This window comes from Salvia hispanica, chromosome 3 (genome assembly GCF_023119035.1).
Source record: "Salvia hispanica cultivar TCC Black 2014 chromosome 3, UniMelb_Shisp_WGS_1.0, whole genome shotgun sequence".
Classification (NCBI taxonomy): Eukaryota; Viridiplantae; Streptophyta; class Magnoliopsida; order Lamiales; family Lamiaceae; genus Salvia; species Salvia hispanica.
In genome coordinates this window covers 43,218,933-43,235,385 of record NC_062967.1, presented here as the reverse complement: position 1 = coordinate 43,235,385, position 16,453 = coordinate 43,218,933, and the positions used below count along the sequence as shown (strand labels likewise).

General features: G+C 36.9%; 2 protein-coding genes and 1 non-coding gene across 8 annotated transcripts; 2 read left to right on the top strand and 1 right to left on the bottom strand.

Annotated features, from left to right (window-relative positions):
- Positions 1–72, top strand: TRNAM-CAU. Its single transcript has one exon. It is a non-coding gene; the product is annotated as a tRNA-Met (tRNA).
- A 1,398-nt stretch (positions 73–1,470) lies between these two features.
- On the top strand, positions 1,471–5,394 carry LOC125213133 (protein S-acyltransferase 11). Of its 2 annotated transcripts, XM_048113503.1 has the most exons (5): positions 1,471–1,659; positions 2,262–2,481; positions 3,161–3,459; positions 3,893–4,390; positions 4,899–5,394. In XM_048113503.1, the coding sequence occupies exons 1-4, from the start codon at positions 1,603–1,605 to the stop codon at positions 4,379–4,381; spliced, it is 1,065 nt and encodes a 354-aa protein (XP_047969460.1). In that variant the 5' UTR covers positions 1,471–1,602; the 3' UTR covers positions 4,382–4,390; positions 4,899–5,394. The 2 variants fall into 2 exon arrangements, with proteins under 2 accessions (XP_047969460.1, XP_047969461.1); XM_048113504.1 differs by lacking the exon at positions 1,471–1,659 and having other exon boundaries at positions 2,256–2,481.
- Positions 5,395–5,809: 415 nt separating this feature from the next.
- LOC125213131 (C2 and GRAM domain-containing protein At5g50170) lies at positions 5,810–10,796 on the bottom strand. 5 transcript variants are annotated; one of them, XM_048113501.1, is made up of 9 exons: positions 10,360–10,789; positions 8,349–9,536; positions 8,076–8,258; positions 7,725–8,008; positions 7,536–7,652; positions 7,163–7,425; positions 6,891–7,080; positions 6,184–6,420; positions 5,810–6,110 (listed from the first exon to the last, which is right to left on the bottom strand). In XM_048113501.1, the coding sequence occupies exons 1-9, from the start codon at positions 10,727–10,729 to the stop codon at positions 5,913–5,915; spliced, it is 3,030 nt and encodes a 1,009-aa protein (XP_047969458.1). In that variant the 5' UTR covers positions 10,730–10,789; the 3' UTR covers positions 5,810–5,912. The 5 variants fall into 5 exon arrangements, 3 of the variants coding, with proteins under 3 accessions (XP_047969458.1, XP_047969457.1, XP_047969459.1); XM_048113500.1 differs by having other exon boundaries at positions 6,184–6,456; positions 10,360–10,788; XM_048113502.1 differs by lacking the exon at positions 5,810–6,110 and having other exon boundaries at positions 6,274–6,425; positions 10,360–10,795.
- Positions 10,797–16,453: the final 5,657 nt, after the last annotated feature.

Below are 16,453 nucleotides of genomic sequence, written 5' to 3'. Positions count from 1 at the left end.
ATCAGAGTGGCGCAGCGGAAGCGTGGTGGGCCCATAACCCACAGGTCCCAGGATCGAAACCTGGCTCTGATATTACGAGTAGCTTCCATATCTGATTCTCTTTTTATTTCACTTGGATTTTGTGTCTATCTCATAATTTAATTGAGCATTGTTGTTTGAGGGGACACAGAAATAAGGCCACCAGTTGATGCAACAGAGCAAGGCAACAAGAGACAGCTCGACCGGGTCCTGTCCACTCCTCACCGGGCTTGAGAGCAATTCTTCTCTATACTTCTCTCTTGTTCCAGACCACTGCCATCACAAACATTATTAGGCTTTTGTTCCAAACTTGTGATGCCTTACTACCTACATCTAGCAGCCCTTCCTTTCTGATCACAAAAGTTCTCTTTCTCTCGTGACCAAACACAGCAACGGCGTCTCTAGAGCTAAGATGAATACGATCAACCTATCCACACAGACAACCACTTGATATTCAGTTTTTTACACAACTCAACAAACTCCAATAAAGTCAAGAAATGGACTGCCTCGAACTCAAATGTTAAGGTGTCGCCTTGTTATGTGTAACGCTCTTTGCTTCAGAGGTGATACATACCTATGAGGGCAGATTGTGATATCATCATCACAAGATTAGAGAAATGAAGGCAATGTCGATTGCACTATGCAAAAACATTATATCAGGCAAACTCAATAAAATCCATTGTTTACTAAGATTGATCTCAACTTTGAGATGTCTGAATGCCCTTCACAATTATTATAAGCTAACTAACGTGGGAGAACCTATAATCAGTTCTTAAACTTATAATAAACGATTTACATAAACCGAATAATTTGTTATATTAGGCCAAGAACAAAACATATGTGTTAATCAAAAAGTGGTGATCTATGAAAACAACAGCACAAAGTAAACATGCCAGCCATGTCACCTTATTTTCAATAAAAAGATGTTAAAAGGTCAGATTTTGAGGAAACTATTGATCACCCATGTATAATGTATAGATCATTCAATATCTTTGAGGTGGGTTTTGAAGAATATTAATTATAATGAGATTTAACACAGGAATTATGTTAAGAAACATCCAACCAAATTACCGGAATAAACTGTAACATGGTGAGTGTCTGTCTTGAACTCTACATTAAAATAAATAAGAGGGGGCGTTGCAAAGAAATCTTTTTTAGAGTAATTTTTTTTTTTTATTGGAAAATCAATTTAAATTTAGTGAATCTGAAATCTTTGACCTCAATTATTATCATTGGCGAAACAATCTCTTTTTCAAACTTATACTATTCCCCTTATCCAAAATTATTCATTCCTATAATTTTTTTTACGAGGATTAACTATAAGAATAAAAAATAACGTAGTTTAATTCAATTCATTTCACACAATAATTAAAATACATAGCATAAGACTTTTTGTGCGAAATATAAGAGAAAATAATGGAATCACAGTAATCAGTAAAAGAGTATGAACGGAATAGGATTCTGCCTTTTGGCGCGGACGACAAGCCAAGTTTTTTTTTGTTTCTCCAAATAATCCCCAGTTTCTTCTATATCCCCTTTTTTTTTGCTCACTTCAATTTTGGGGATTCCTCGGTTCCTTCTGCCATGGATTTTGCAACCTCCGCTGGCCGCAGCACCTCCGACTATGATATCACTCAGACGGTAATGCTCGCAGTAATTGAAACCTTCGGATAAATCTAACAATCTCTAATGTCGTTTATGTATTTGGATGCTGATATGTCTCATTTACCAATTAAAACCCTAATTTCTTAGTCAGAGTTATTCTTGACTTCTTGTGTTGTGTTTCAATCAATACGGAGTCGTTTAACGTAGAATTATTTGATCGATTTGCGGCATGTTTATGCGTTGACTGAAATTTTGATTTGGATTTTGATTCAGACTAGTTCATGGCAACGTCCTTCTAAATTTTGAAGTGTATTGCTTTTGTGCTGGTTAGCTGCTACCTGTTAATTCAATTTTGACTTACGTAGAGAAGAAAGGGGAATAATTTTGAAGTGTTTGCTTTTGTGCTGGTTAGATTTTATGCATTCAGTTATTGGAAAAATGGAGAATTTTTGTTTTATGGAAAGAGGGATTTTTCATTCGAGTGTATCAGTTAGTGTCTGCTTTGGATTTCTGGATTTTCTAGGGTATTATTTTAACCTTATAATATCACTTCCTCAAGTCACACACCAGTCCACGCCCTCAAACACCTCATATGCAACCCCATTCACGCTGGTTGCTTATCCTATGCTGAAATGCAGGAGGAAGATCAATTGGCATGTGCTAGCGAGGACCGTGAAACGAATTGTTGGGGTTGTGGGCTTCGTGTTAGCGTTGCTGCTTATGCATCAGTTTTTAAATGTGGCTGGTGTGGAGCTATAACTAAGGAACATGTGGTGAAAAATGATAGCATCCGATTGAGACGTTGGCGCGACCGTTGTTTTGTTACTGTCGTCATTTCATTTATGCTGTTCTTTATTTGTAAGCATGTACATATCTCTAATGTCTTTATATCCTTCTACCCCCCCCCCCCCCCCCCCGCCCCCCCCCCCGGACTAACTGCAATTTCATTGTGATATATGCTCTTAAATTTTGTTTTACCTAAGCACATCGATACTAGCTAAATTTATAGATACTAAATCACTTTTCACCATCACGGACATTGGCATCCTATGCATTTACGTCAACTTGTTCCCTTGCAAATAGAATACATGACTGTAATTCCTAGCTCTGGTCTGATAGAAAATGTTGAAGATATCTCCGTTACTCTGTATCTGTTTTCTACCTGTTCTAGTTTTGTCTCTGTACATGTTGATATTCTGGCACATTGGTCCTCATCAAATATTGATGTTTACTTTTGAAAAGTGAAAACTATAATTCTTAGAAGCATTTACAGTAGTTGCACATGCGAAACTGTAGGAGAGTATGTGCATTATGTTATTTGAAACATCATTATTTTCCATTTTTCGATGCATTTTGGAATTGTATTGACATATTCGCTAAAATTCATTATATTTAAGCTGACTTATCAATATAAAGAAGTAATGAGGTCAATCCTGAGTTGGTATTTTTTCTGATCAATTGATCGTTTCTGAGAACTGCTTTTACATTTTTATTTCTTGGACTGTGTATCTTGTATATAATTATATTGGTGATACAGGTGCTGGCGTTTGGGCTGTATACCCTGTCATCTTCTCCATTAGTTACTTCCATGGTGTTTTCCACCTTGCAATTACAGTGATATTGTCGATATGTACTTTATCTTCATTTTGCCTTTCGGCATTTCAACCTGCTGGTGTTCCACCGATTATAATCTGGGGTAGCTATCCAGCAGTGGGACAAGGTGGACTTCGGAACTACACATTCTGCCATTATTGTTCAAAGCCAAAATCACCTCTAGTGCACCATTGTCGTTCATGTGGGACGTGTGTATTGGGCATGGATCATCATTGCCCTTTTGTAAGTCTTGAAATATTTTTTACTTATGTTAAACGCTTTATGCATGAATGCATTTATAATTGGATTGGTATAATTAGATCTCTCATGTGGCAACTAGCCAACAACATTATTTTTGTTGAAATGATTTATGGCTTGAGTTGCAAGAGATAACATGAGAAGCGTGAACTGTTTTTAGTTCTGCTCTTAATGTCATGTCAATTTTTTTAAGTTTGGATGACCGAAGACAGAGAATGTAACAAACTTATATATTTTGGTATGCCACGGAACAGACTTGCTATTGGGACAATCTGTTCTTTTAGATACTTTTATAGTATAGCATGTTTTTACATCATGGCCTGTTATGTTGGTGATGGGCTTCACGGTATACATCGTCTTTTTTCCTAAAAAAAAAGTGATTCACATGTATAACCAAAATTTTCTTGACTTTATGCAGATTGGCAATTGTGTTGGTTCCGCAAATCATCGGTCTTTTATTCTCTTTCTTTTATCAACAGTCATAAGTACAATTTATGTTGTTATTATGACTTTTTATTCTGCACTTCAGATCTGGCCGCCTGTGGAGCATAATAGATCTCTAAGCAGATTGAGTGGGTTTGCTAGCCCTGAGTTTTATTTTGGAGTCTTAAAGGGCAATATTCTGGCTTTCTTGAGATCAGCGGTGTTTCTATCTGCAAGAGGAGTTGTTCTTGTGTATCTATTTATTGCTAGTTTCTCAGTGGGAACTGGTTTGAGTGTGCTGTTGTGGCAGCAGCTTAGTTTCATATATGTTGGAAAGACTTACTTGAGTCATCTAACTGCGGTTGACAATGAAGAAGTGATGGAAAGAGATTGCCAAAATCTCATAAGATTTTTTGGTTTTCCGTCCAAGACAACAGCTTATTTGCCAAGTTATTGGAAGTCGAGGAAAGCTCATGAGAAGTGAGGTCGAGAGGTAGGCATTTTCCTTAGCATCAATGTTCTTTTCAAATGAGATGCCTGATGCCTTTACTCTGACTAATAAATACATTCAAGGTTTTGAGGTGAACATCTATGTACTTTATTCCAAAGACCATCTAAGATCCAGGATCAGCTACATTTATAAGCCTGATTTTCCTTCTTAATCTACTATAGGTCATTACATACTGCTCGATGGATATGTTAAAGATTGACTTTCTTAGGAAATAGGATTAATATTAATTGGAAAGGTTTAAGGTGTCTTTATTATGCGATAGCCATTTGCATGTACAACAGCAGAATACATACATGAGAGAATGGTGAACTCATGTGTGGTTATCAATTTGTTGGTCAGTCTTACTGCGAACATCATAATGGTTTCCCTTAATAATTAGCAGTGCATTTCTTTTTCTATATCCATACTCAATACTTGCCCACAATATTCTTTTAAGAATGCTAGTTCCCTAATTATTCGGCTTATGTAGTTTCTGGTATACTTTCTATAGGTTGGAGAGATTGAATGAACCTGTTCCCTGATTCATTTCTTATGTTTGCTGTCGCACCAAGACTTGTTAGATATGTAAATGTCCAACTGGTGCTCAAGAACTGCGTGTGAGTTTGGGCAATGATATGGCTAGGAATGGTAAAAATCCTGTGCCTGGTTGTCTTACCTGTTGCCTCAAGTGTCTGCTTATGCAAATGGTCCAAGGCTCGAAACTACAGGTGACTGAGTAGTGCATCAAATATATTCACTGCAGATACAAGCTTAATTGGCGTTGGAAGGGTCCTTTTTTTCCCTCTTATTATCAGCCAACCTCCATTTTTATTTTACTTTTGTGATAAGATGCCAAAGAGGTCACTGGAAAATGGTGAAGTAGATTTGAGGCGAAGTGTTCTGGTGTAGAAGTCTTGTGCATATTGGAGCACTGCATATTTTTATCTGAGTGGGAAAGACCATTGTACATTTACTAACACAACTAAATTATGAGGAGTTATCTCTTACTCCCTCCGTTCACAAAAATAGAACAATTGATCTATGACACGGGTTTTAATACAGAATTGATAAACTAAGAGAGAGAGAAAAAAGTAAGAGAGAAGGATAAAAATTAAGTGATAAGTAGTGTTAGTAGAATGATGTGTATGGTTATTATTTGCTGAAAACTTTCCATAAATGATTGTCCTCTATTTTTTATGGACGACCAAAATAATTTTGCTCTATTTTTTCATGTCATTTACCATACTCCATCTGTCCACAAAAAATAAAACACATTTATTATTTTTGGCCGTCCATAAAAAATAGAGTACAGTTATTTATGAAAATTTTTCAAAAATTTGCATCATTTCAAAAATTTATGTTTATAAAAGGCGAATGTTAGTATAATATTTTACTATCATTATGTATTTTGTTCATATAAAGTGAGGAATTTGAGAATACTACTTCGAATAACAAGGTTACATTCAACGAAACTACGACCTAATTATGACTATACAAGCTTTGGATACACCATATGAACTTACTGCTATGTACTAGTCAGCAAAGCCTCTCTCTCCACCAACTGCAATATTTCCTCTGAACGATTAGTGAATTTATCAATAATATTCCTAGTAATTCTTGACTCAAATATAGTGTTTCTTAGCCACACTATCCCAATATATACATCGCACTTGCAAGCATTATACATGAACGAAGATCTCTCGATATGGTGTCGAAATTGGACCTGCACAAGTGAGGATGAAAGATGAGTCATTAATGGACGAGTCGACACACATTAGTTGAACGATGCTGCTTACTCTAAAGTGATTGCTCAGGGGGACGTCGTGGAGGGTCATGATCTCGTTCACCACCCATCCGTTGTCGTCTGGCAAGGGTGATTTCTGCTGCGTGCTCGTCACCTCCCCGCCAAAGTTTGAGATACGGCGGCTCAGCTTGTAGTTGACGCGTCTTTCTTGAACGCCGGTTGTTGCTTGCTCCCACGCGGTCGTGACATAGTTGAGGCACCCGGACATGCTCATGACTTTGTGTTCCAACTCACCTCCATCAAACATTTCCATTAGTGATTTGGGCTGTAAATTAATAAAAATCAATTTTTTAAACAATTTTGTTAAACTATCTATTTTTAATACTTCCTTCGTCTCATATTAATTTTCCACTTTTGTCATTTTCGTCCGTCCCCACTAATTGTCCACTTCCACTTTTACCATGAATGATAAGTAGGCCACACATTCTACTAACCCATTCTACTCACATTTTATTATAAAACTAATACTATATAAAAGTGGGACCCATATTCTGCTAATTTTTTCGACCCACTTTTCTTTACATTTCTTGAAACTCATGCTGAAATCAAAGTGGACAATTATTGGAGGACGGAGAGAATACTAGCATGTAATAGTTGAGAACCAACCTAACCCATAAACCTATTTTGCTTTTTCTTAGTTAAGGCCAATAATTTCAATTCAAGAAGGCTAAACCTCAAAGAAACAGGTTATGTGCTTACGTTCAAAGGCAGTTCTACAGTGTAAACCTTGGTCATCTTCACATCCTCAGCCACCAAATAGGATGGTGTGTCTTCAAGCAGGAGAGACTTCACATCATCGCCATCCCCATCATCTTGCAGTTGCTCCTCGGCAATTCTTGCCTTCTGATCGGGCTCGAGTGTTCTTGTTCTCCACAAGGCCATAATGGTCCTATTCTTGCAGCATACGAAAATTTCCGTCATATTTTTGTCCTTAAAGCATAGAAATCAGAGATAAAAGGGATACGGGATACCTGCTTGCAACATTAAAAGAAGGGAATGAATGGAAGTAAAAGTGCAGCCTCCCTTGCTCATCCAAAATCTTGGCTCCGTGTCTAGAATCAAGACCTCGACCCTTGTGCAAAATTATAACGATTGTTGGGCTTCCGACTGTTGCAAGAGACGGAGGTAGGACTTGAATATCTTCGATGTCCTCCCAGAGGAAGAAGAATCTTGTTTTGTGCCCAAACAAGTTCGCATAGAATCCAACGATTCTGGCAGAGAGGAACAGTCGGCCCTGTAGGATTAGGTCGCTTTTCAAACCAACTCTATCGAGCTATACGATAACGAAAACAAACTGAACCAAGTTTCTTGCACTCTACTTGACTAAAACGGGCTAGTTTTTACCTGCAATGGCAACTTTCTCTTCAACGAGCAAGAGAAATCACTGATGAGAAACTCATCCGAAGGCAGTGTAAAGATCTTTTGAAAAGTTGAATTCCTGTGTGGCGAACGCAGGCTCAACTGCATCAACATACACATAAATTACTTACAACAACTGATATAATTCAGCAAAGAACAGCATGGTTGCTATACCTTTTTCCCAACCTCCTTCTCCAAACTTGCTAAATAATCTCTAAGTGTTTCGACTCCATTATTATTGTCCAAGAAGATCCTCAAGTGCAGCTTCGACTGAGCAGCCTGAGCGAGTTTTCCATCCAGAGGCACCCAAATATCTGCAAGCTCCGCAGCTGTGTGCTTCAAGAAATTGATCTCAGCGTGACCGAGTGAGTAGGATTGGTCGAATGGGCCTTCAAAGTTGAAAACTTCAACATCCAACACGGACGGGGGTTCTTCTATGGCGTCAAACTCAAGTATCTCTGGTGACCACAATCCAAATGAGGAAACGTCGTGATAAAAATTAGACCAACAAGCAGATAGATATACCATTCCATTGAGGATCAAGAGTTTGAAGCTTCACCGAGCTAGTTCGTGTTTTGCCATTACAAGTGAACACAACGTAAGGGTCTGGAACCTCGGTTGGATTTGTAGAAGCTAAATTTGACCCCTCGATTAATGCTACTGTTAGAACCCATCCATCTCCCTGAGCTTTGACTCTATGATCACTTCCTGCAATATTGCCAATTTATCTAAATGTGCCCAAAAAATATATAGTATGAGAAAAAAAATAGTTGAACAACTAAATTTCAGTAGCATCACCTTTGCGAAGTTTAGCTTCAACAAAATGCGAAACCATGTTATAAACTCGCTCCAATTGAATGATCAATATGCCACTGGTAATAAGTTCTCCAAAACTATCAGGTAAATCGAGCCCTTCAAACTCCAGTCCTTGTATCATGCTCGGTTTGCAGAGGAAAATGTGAACAACGACGTGTAACAACAAGAAAACGGTTGACACCACCGTGAAATTCCAAAAGTAATGAATTCCCAAATCTAAATCCCCTTGGTTCTCAGTCTCCATAGTTGCCAAAACACGATCTTTGTCTAATGTATCTACATCTTTTACCACTTCGAACCTCTGAGAGAGTAATGTAGAGATCTGCTCGAAACTTTCCTTCAAACCTTGTCTTGCTCCGCTTTCAATCATCCCCTTCATCATTGTAGTTTGACTGAAAGTTACAGCCCAAGAAATAACGAGACGAGCAGATTCCCCTTCTGAAGAGGATGAGGACGTGACACCAGGCATTATCTTATATAGTAGTTCAACATTGAAAGTGTTACCATATGGAACATCTGGAGTGCTCACTTTAACTCGCACAGCGAATTCATTACAATTGGCTTTGACATAGGTTTGCTCTTCTGTGGCTTTCACAGCCTTAACTAGCTTGGATGCTGGTTTCGTGTACGTAACGACTCTTCTCAAATGCGACTTCTCTCCTTCCAACCTCCACTTCCACAATTCCTCTTGCATATCTGTTGTTCCTTGTAACTCTGCCAAACTTCTGCGGAATTCAGAATTCGGACCGAAGAGAACCAAGTTAAGATCCTTTGGCGACACTCTGTAAGTATGATCGAGAAGGATGCCCCCTCGCAGATCCTCTGGCATTTCTCCATTCTCGTTTCCTGATTGCACAAGTTGTTCGATCACTTCCTCGAAAGTGGAATCCTCAGAAGAAGTCTCCGTGACATGGTCTTCATTATCAGACTGCGTAGACAGTTCAGAGGAAGTCTCGTCTCGTGGTGCCTCATCCTTGTTATGGAAGAGTTTCTCCAAGCGACCAGCAAGCGCCTTCATCAAATGTTTCCCTTCGTTCGACTTTCTGGATGCAGGGGGTGATGCGTGACCATTTTGAATCCTACTTTCCCATTGTAAGTGATTATGACAGTCAGGAGACATCGATGTCTCCTGATGCCTACCGTGCAGGGATAGCACCAGAAGAATTTTACCTACATTATTGATAAAAGGCAGCCATGATAACCTTTCCCACTTTGTGAAATTACCATAACTCTCACTCGCAAAACTTGTCAGTAAATAGTGTATAAACATGACGAAATGAATCAAGAAAGCAATAACAAGTTAATAAGGCAATGCTAAGCTGATTTCTCTACCACTAACTAAATGTTTGCAAAAGAAATACTCCCTCTGAAACACGAAAAATATTCTCATTTTGCCATTTTTTGGATGTCCACAAAAAATAAATCTCATTTCTAAAAGTGAAAAGTTTATCTTTCATTAGATCACCTACTTTTTCCCATCTCTCATATTTTATTATTCATCGTATTTCTCTTACTTTACCTACTTTTTCTTCCCTACACTCTTACTTTACCTACTTTTTTCTTGCATTTTCTCTTACTTTATCAATTTCTCATTAAAAATCCGTGCTGTTCACAAATGGGATGATTTTTGGTGGAATGAGGGAGTATCTGTTCACATTCCAAAAAAACCCCAGTCCCCTATTAATTGTCCACTTTTGTCATTTTCGTTCGTCCCCCAATAATTATCCATTTTTACTTTTTACCACAAACGGTATGTAGGTCCCACATTCCAGTAACTCATTTCACTCCATTTTATTAGAAACTTAATATACAAAAGTGAGATTCATATTCTACTAACTTTTTCAACTCAGTTTTTTTTACATTTCTTAAAACCCGTGCTAGAACCAAAGTGGATAAGTAACGGAGGATGGAGAGAATAACAAAATAAACAAAGGCAGCAACTTCAAATCAATCATTGCTAAAAGGACTCGTTCAATGAGAAAAAAAAACTAACCAGAATCATTGTGAAGTGATTTCCCATTCTTAGGCCTCTCGAGCGTAAACCAAGTCGGTGGCAAGGTCTGATCCGGCTCCTCCGCAACCCGCCAAACCGGAATCCTGACCCGACCCGTCAGCTCTCCAGCAGCGGAGAGATGAAAAAAGGGGTGACCGTGACCGTGATGGTGATCGTCGCATTTGTAGACGGAAACAAGCAGCTCCTCATTCAAATCGTGCACTCTGAAAACGAATTCCTCATTCCAAACCGGATTTTCAGTGTTCCTGAAAACGGCGGTCTTCGATTTCTGTTTCCCGACTTGCAACTTCACGTAGGAGTTCTTCACTGCGACACCTCTGCCTTGTAACAGGTTCACATAGATCCTCATTTCAGTGCCAATTAATTTGTTGTTGAAGGAAAAGAGCTCTTAATTAATGCCTAATGCCGCCGATTTTGAAAATGAAATTTTGAAAGCGGCGGACTTATGGAAAATGCTCAAAGCCAAGAAACCACGTGGATGTGTGCAGAGAGTGACACGCTGAAAAGAGATGGGAATATTAATTTTGTATTCCCGAAATAGCTTTTTTGTTTGGCGGTTTGGGTTTAGCTAATATATTCTGTTGGATTTAGGCGGAATATGAAATTTCGCTTTTGTTGAATTATGCTTTATTAGTTCCCTTCAAAATGAAACGATTAGTTATTCTTATAAAAAATAAAATATTTTTTAAAATAAAAATATTTTTATTTTTATTTTTTCATATCTCTTACTTTATTCTTTTTTTCATTGACTCACAAAACAACACTATATAAAATCTGTAACGATTTCCAAATTTTACATATTTAATAGGGCGGAGGAAGTGTATTCTAGAAACTGGATTGGCTTCCATTTATACTTTATTTGATGCTAGATTTAGCGTAGAATTATTTGATTGATTTTCGTTGACTAGAAATTTTGCTCATGTAATAATGAGGATTCCTGCCTTGTTTTAGTGCTTGTTCAGATGCTACATGCCCTATTTTTATGATAATTGAAGAAGATTTTGGCAGACAAGAGTATTTTAGTTTTGGTATTGTGCCAATTATGCATTCGATTATTGGAAAAATGGAGAACTTTTGTTTTATGGAAAAAGGGATTTATTGTAACCTATTTATTTACTTCACCTTGTTCCATTGGAATAGAATACTTAGCTGTAATTCCTAGCTCTGTTACTCTGTATCTGTTTCCATAGATGTTTACTTTTGAAAACTTAGAATTCTTAGAAGCATTTACAGATGAGTATGCGCATTATGTTATTTGAAACATCAATACTTTTCCATTTTTAAATGCATTTTGAAATTGTATTGACATATCATATTAGCTATATTAAAGATGACTTGTCAGTTGGTATAAAAGTTGGTATAAAGAAGTAATTAGTACTCCCTCCGTCCCATAGTAGATGTCATACTTGACACGAGATTTTAGGAGATGATATTTTATGTGTTAAGTGGTGAGAGAAAATATAATTTTATAATTGACGTGAGAGAGAACTTTTTTCAAAAGAAGAAATGTGACATCTTTTGTGGGACAAACTAAAAAGAAAAGTGTAATATCTACTAGTATCAATCAGGTCTCATCTCATAGATGTTTATGATTGGATTGGTATCAATTAGGTCTCATCTCATATGGTAACAAGCCAACAACATTATTTTTGTTAATGATTTATTGCTAGTTTTTCAGTGGGAACTGGTTTGAGTGTGCTGTTGTGGCAGCAGCTTAGTTTCACATATGTTGGAAAGACTTACCTGAGTCATCTAATTTCAGTAGGTGTATTTCATTATTGTACAAGAGACTAAGCTAGACTATGTGGGATACTCAGTTTATAATAGATACATTCAAGGTTTTGAAGTAAGCATCCATGTTCTTCATTCCAACGACCCTCTAAGACCCAGGATCAGCTCTATGGTTATAAATTTTATATGGCTGAAAAATCAGCAATGCTTTATATATGTAGATTTTTTTTTCTTTCTTCTCTATATCTATATCAACGCTTGCCTTGCCCACAATTCTTGTAAGAAAGCTAGTTCCCTAATTCTCCGGCTTATGTAGTTTCTGCTATATTTTCTGTAGGTTGGAGAGATTGATTGAACCGGTTCCTGATTCATTTCTTATGTTTGCTGTCTCAACCAAGATTTATTAGATAGTATGTAAATGTCCAACTGGCTCTCAAGAACTGCGTGTGAGTTTGGGTTATGATGTGGCCGGGAATGGTAAATACCTCGTGACTGGTCGTCTTACTTGTTGCCTCGAGGGCCTGCTTATGCAAATGGTCAAAAGCTCGAAACTAATGGTTATTGATTAGTGCATCAAATATTGGAGCTTTATACATTTACTAACAAACACAAAAAAATTACATGGAGTTATCTGTGCTTTTCTTTTAGATATCGAAGATCATCATTTTTTCTATGTGCAAATGGTACCTGAGCCGAGATTTGTTTTTCCCTTTTGATTAAGTAGTATGATGTACTTCTCTTAAGTTATTTTTCATTCCCCCTTAAAATGGCATTAGTTTTAGGAGTCGGTAATGAACGGCTCATTTCTAATATAGTATTAGAGTGACCCTAGTAGATGATGCATCTCATTATCTCCTATCCACTCTATCTTACAAGTGGAAGTCTAATGTTTATTTAGCCCACATTGATGTTGGATCACTTATCCCTTGTCTTGTCACGTGTGGAAGTCCGATGTCAATTCCGGCCCACCGATGCGCATTGAGGATCACCTAATACATTTTCTACTATAAAGCGGACAAAATGATCCTATATTTATGAGAGAATCCATTCTCAATACAACCCCTCTCCTTTATTCTCTTTCTTTGTTATTTTAACAAGAAATGTAATAGTATAAGTTAAAGCACAGATTTTCCATGTTTTTAGGGCTTTTATTTGGTCGGTTTTGAATGTCAATCATGCAAATATTGTCCTTTATTGCATATTTTATACATTTTGGTATCTTTATGTGTTTGAGAGAAATGTGCAAAATAGACATAGAAAAGGGCAGAAATGATGTCGGGAGAAAACGGACCAAATGAGCGGTTGGAGAAAACAGACCAGATGAGCGGTCTGCTGAGTTCAACTTTGTGGCCACCAAGCTCTTCATCGACGGTCGAAGCATCGAATTTGTGCCTGCAACAGAGCTACGAACATCGACCACCGAGCACAAGTCAGCGGCTGTCGAGAAGTGTCCGAGAGAATCCAGAACAAAGTCAGCGATCCACTGAGATGGTGTTAGCGGTCCGAGACTTACCTTTCAGAGCTAGAAATACTACCATACTGAGAAAAACACCCACAACTTTATAAATACTCCTCATGCCTCATCATTTAGGAGAGTCAGAGAATTCTTTTCCAAAAAGAGTATTCTGCATTGGAGATTGGAGCAAGAGAATAGAAGAGAAGAATTTCACCTTCAGATTTTATCATAGATTGTTTAATGCTTTCTTATTTTGTTATGGATTTTGTTCCATCACGAGTAACTAAATTTGTAGAAGTTTGGGGATGGTAAAGTAACTCTTCATATTTATTTGATTCTAATTTTGATACCCAAGACTTTTATTTACTTCGCTCAATTTGTCATGTAATGCGTCAAGTTGGGTGACACATCATCCATAAGTTAGATTCAGATTGATAACACTACGAGGGTCTAATTGTACTTTTAAGAGTTAATATGTAAGATTGACAACCTTAATGCTTTTAATCCACAATATTCGGTTAACCATAGTAATTAGGTGGCTCGCCCTAGTAACCCTGGAATCATTATTTAAATGTTATAATTGTGTGTTGAATAATCTACGGTAGTGATTCCAATCACTGAAACTCCATTGTCTCCACTGTTTTGCCATTCCCCTAAGGGATTGTTGTGTAACAAACGCATAATGTCTACTGGAATGTCCATGGATTTTATCATCAACTTGATGAACTAAGTACATTCGATCTAATAGAATGATTTTTCTATATCCAGACTAATACTAATCCAAGCCATTTCATGGATAAAATGTGAAGGGTTATATGATATATTCGATGTGGAAGTGGCCTACATTTCTATTGGTATATAGGGGGTTTCCAAGTACATGAACAAGTAATTATTACTTCTTGGGTTGTACTCCCTCCGTCTCACTTAAGATGACACGCTTTCTTTTTTTACGCTGTCCCAAATAAGATGACACATTTTTATTTTTATAAACTTTTTCTTTCCATTTAATACACTCAACCACTTTTTCTCTCATCAATTAAATATTCTATTCTCTTTCTATTTCCACACATCTTTTCTCCTTCCAATTAAACAAATTAACCAACAACTCCTAAAATCCCGTGTCGATTAAGAATTGTGTCAGCTTAGCCGGGACGGAGAGAGTAATTTCCATCTTATTAGGTTCAATAAGTATAGTTGTTCAGAATCGAAGAAGCAAAAGCTCTTTCAAAAGAAGCGGAAACTCTTTCAAAAGAAGCTGAAGCTCTTTTAAAAGAAGATATTCAGGAGTCTCTGCTTTGTTAGTAGTCAAAATAGTTACTATCAATGATCTATAAAAACTCGAAAAGATGTTATCATGATTAGGGGTGGGTCGATACGATATATCGTATCGAAAACGTTGTATCGTGTTTCGTATCGAAAATATCGATAGGAAAGAATTTCGATACATCGAACTTTCGATATGAATAATATCAATATCGTTATCGTATCGATATTTCGATATATCGTAAGATCGTTACGATATATCGAAATATCGTTATCGTATCGAATACCTGTATATCGAAAAATATAATTTCAAAACTGAAAAATAACACAAAAATTAATAAGACTTCAACACAATAAAATAAATAGTGTTCTTATTAGGGTTTCATATATATATATTTTTTAAATATATGAATGAATTAAATGGATTTGTATATATTTATAATTTTAAACTTCAATATGTATTGAATTTCAATATGTTTCGATATATATCGATATAAAACGATATATAGCGATATAAGGAAATTCATATCGTTATCGTATCGAAAACTTACGATACGATACCGTATCGTAACGAAAATTACGATATACCGAAAATTCGATAATTTTTCGATATTTTTCAATACGATACGAGCGATATATCATTTTTTCGGTAATTTTCCCTCAGCCCTAATCATGATACTAGATTACGTTAAATCAAACACATTCTGATAAATCTAAAACGCATCAACAGACCAGGTCTACGAATCTATTTTAACTCTCAATGAATTCGTAGAATTTTAGGAGCTCACATCAATTGGAAGGTTTGGCACGTCGATATCGGCTCTTCGCCACCTGGTGTTGTAGTATGTTCCAAGGGTTGATGCCCTATTCAAAACAACACAACAAAAGTCCTTTGGAAATGGAAAAAAAAAAAAAAATCCATTCAAGGGGGAAATGAGATATATTTTGTGTCAGTTCCTTTGCTTGGACATGACATTTAGTACATGTCGCTATTCCTGGATCCAAAGAAGAGTCCGTTGGATGGAATAATTTCTTAGATGTATTACCGACATATGCAGCCTAAGAGACACCCCCTTTGAGAAGATTGCATGTGCTAAAAACCTTCATCCTGACACCACCTTACGCTCCTATACATGAGTATCTGCTCCTGCCTTTTCTTCCATCGAAGATTAGCCTTTGTAATTCTTATAGATTTCATTCATTGGAATTCCATTCAATTAAATAGAAGAACTATAAATCTCCAAAATAGTAGATAGAAATACTACAAATAGAGCCACTGCGACACCCATTAATGGACTCGTTCCCTACCCATGAGCTACTTTACCATATTTTGGAATTCAATGGATTTAATAAACTCCACACCGAAAAATGGCATTGCCAAAAAGTGACAAGGTAAAATTTCCATTTACTCATGAAAATGAATGTCCCTTTCGAAGCCAAAATTAATTTTCTTTGACACCTAATATAATGCTTGCAGGGTTCCTCAGCCACCCTAGGCTCGCCTTAAAATTCGTAACAAAGGTATTCATAAGATCTTTTATTTTTATACAGAAATAGATTCTTTCAAGAAGAACTTCGGAAGACATTGATCGTAAATGAAAAGATATAATGCTTGCAGGGTTC

Bases quoted from the DNA above. Each gene is read 5' to 3' on its own strand.
- LOC125213133 (XM_048113503.1), top strand. From the start codon at position 1,603: ATGGATTTTGCAACCTCCGCTGGCCGCAGCACCTCCGACTATGATATC. The intron at 1,660-2,261 runs GTAATGCTCGCA...GCTGAAATGCAG, and splicing joins ACTATGATATCACTCAGACG to GAGGAAGATCAATTGGCATG. The intron at 3,460-3,892 runs GTAAGTCTTGAA...GACTTTATGCAG, and splicing joins TGGATCATCATTGCCCTTTT to ATTGGCAATTGTGTTGGTTC.
- LOC125213131 (XM_048113500.1), bottom strand. From the start codon at position 10,729: ATGAGGATCTATGTGAACCTGTTACAAGGCAGAGGTGTCGCAGTGAAG. The intron at 9,537-10,359 runs GTTAGTTTTTTT...TCAATAATGTAG, and splicing joins ATCACTTCACAATGATTCTG to GTAAAATTCTTCTGGTGCTA. The intron at 7,426-7,535 runs GTAAAAACTAGC...CTAATCCTACAG, and splicing joins AGAGAAAGTTGCCATTGCAG to GGCCGACTGTTCCTCTCTGC.